The 2500-nt window shown below is 38.1% G+C and overlaps 1 protein-coding gene across 1 annotated transcript in view; it reads right to left on the bottom strand.

The window, feature by feature from the left end:
• LOC144977244 (sodium-dependent phosphate transport protein 1-like) overlaps positions 1–2500 on the bottom strand; it is a 27855-nt gene that overhangs the window by 4586 nt on the left and 20769 nt on the right. The window contains exon 10 of the mRNA XM_078922268.1: positions 20–152. Within this exon, the coding sequence (XP_078778394.1) occupies positions 20–152 (133 nt within the window). The remainder of the gene's footprint in view (positions 1–19; positions 153–2500) is intronic.

Genomic DNA, 2500 nt, shown 5'->3' on the forward strand with positions numbered 1-2500 from the left:
TTTTAAATAGCAAACATACATAACCCATCATTCATTTTCCTTAGTGACGTCGTGGACAAGGTTCCACTTCCAACCAGCCAATCAGAGATTGCGCCTAGTGCATACACCAACGGAATCACAATGATAAAAGGTACTGATGATAAAAGATTGATCTGGTAAAGAGACAGGAGAGGGGATGGAGAGTGTCATCACATTGGAATTAATGAAGAAAAGATAAATCATAAAATGGGTAAACTTTAGATGATATTGCTAATCTTAAACATCTTTCTAATCTTATCTGGCCCAATGAGACTCGATAATGCAATGATGTTAATCGAACCCGAGCCACGGGTATTTTGAATTTATGGCTTGTTGAAATATCCCAAGAAGTATTCTGTTGTTTAACGACAAAGCGCATCATTTTCGATTCGGCCAAAACAACTTAATTTAAAATAGCGATTGATGAAAGAAGGCTTCCAATATGATATACAGTCGTATGAGAATTCACACAAGGGTCAGGTTCGAGAATAATTGTCAAATTGAATGTAACTGTAACCAGCTAACTGCCGTATTTTTTAGAAACACACATTAAAAACTTTGGCCAGAAAACCCGTGCTTCAAATATCGATCGATTTAAATCGATTTAGATCGATTTTAAACCATCGATATTTGAGAGACGCATAGAATTAAACGAATGAGAATACGTACGGAGCCTAAAAAGTGTCAACCAATGAAAGCATTCAGCGCCATTATATCATGGGCTGGGAATGTAAGCATTACCATTCATTCGGTCTCTATGTCAATATAACGACACAGAAATGCAACAAACAATATCAAAAGCCACAATAAAATTGTTCAGAACTGTTGCGTATCTTTATGCTTCAATAAAGCTGTCAAAAAATAAAGTTAGAGAATGTGTGTCATCGTGTATTATAATAACCTATAATGTGTTTTCCAACCACCACATCATCACTGTCACTACTACTACAACCACCATTACCACTTTATCACTACCACAACTACTACAACCACCAACACTATGTCATTATCACTACCACTAGGGTACACAACCACTACATCATCATCACGACTACAACCACCACCACTCCATCATCATCACCACCACTACTACTACACCATCACTACAACCACTATTGCAACAACCACCACCACATCATCATCACTACCTCTACTACTACAACCACCACCACAATATCATCACTACCACTACTACTACAACCACCAGCACCACATCATTATCACTACCACTACAACTATACCACCACCAGCACATCATCATCACTACCACTACTACTACAATCACCAACACCACATCATCCTCACTAACACTCAGTACTACAATCACTACCATTAGGTTTTGGAGCTTTACTTCTTTTGAAATAAGGAAACTTCGGAATTGTATTTGGCATTGTGTTTATATATCATAATATAATTCTAATCATTTATCTATTTAGAACTAGATACGATACAATATGTATGCCAAATACCATCCCAATTCCCTTTTCTTGTGTGCGAGAATTCCTCTTTCGGCATTGAAATTCCTACGAGTGGTGTCTGAAATTCCTGTGGGCCAAATTTAAAGTTGGCGTCTCTTTGCTATGATGATGCAGTGAGTGTGAGAGTCATCACTACACACATAAAGAACAGAAACAATTTAAAAACATAACTATGACACGAAACCACTCACACACGGGGCTTTACTATTTATCCTTTTCTCTATATAGAACAGGACAAGACAAACAAGAGCTTGACTCTCTCTACACTTAGTATTGATGTTTACCGTCTGACGAGTTCACCTTTCGGTCGACCTGTCAATATTCCTTTTTGACTAGGACGCAATCATTAATAGAACGTTGTGTGGTTTTGACCGTGAAGAAAACCTTAAGAAGTCACATTTATATCATTTTAGAGACATCTTTTGAATCATTTTGAGTTAAACGAGCGAGCAGAAAGTTATTTTCTTAGATTTCATGAACGTCCGATCAGCGCTTGTTTACTATAGTAACGCGATTCCCAGCCCATGTCTCAATGGCGGATATTTTTCTCATCGAGGCAGCTGGTTGGTTAGCCAATAAGAGCACCGTACGGTTTCCATTGGGTAAATTCCTTGGAGAGACGAGATTTCAGGCCAATTTTTTTTTAATTCGAGTTTTTCCAGCGTTCGGCAGTTAATTGGTTAATCGATTGATATTCGAAGTAAAACTTTTCTGGTCAATTTTTAATGTGGTCTGTTGTGTGCGCAGACCCTAGATGTAAAAGCACGTGGATCTTTTTAAATATATCATCCAATATTTACAACAGCAACACGTAACGTGTAGAATGAGGCCTGTAAAGGCGCACTTGCAATTTTTTGACAGAGACAAAGATGTTACTCTCACATGAGCTTTTATATAGAGTAATATCCAGCTAATGCGGCGCTTTACAGGGACCTCAATTCAATAGCAATAGTCAACATGTGGGACGAGCAAGGAAATACTGGGGACGAGACATGACGGCTGAT

The sequence above is a fragment of the Berghia stephanieae genome, chromosome 7, assembly GCF_034508935.2.
Source record: "Berghia stephanieae isolate SIO BIC M18660-M18661 chromosome 7, UCSD_Bste_1.3, whole genome shotgun sequence".
Classification (NCBI taxonomy): Eukaryota; Metazoa; Mollusca; class Gastropoda; order Nudibranchia; family Aeolidiidae; genus Berghia; species Berghia stephanieae.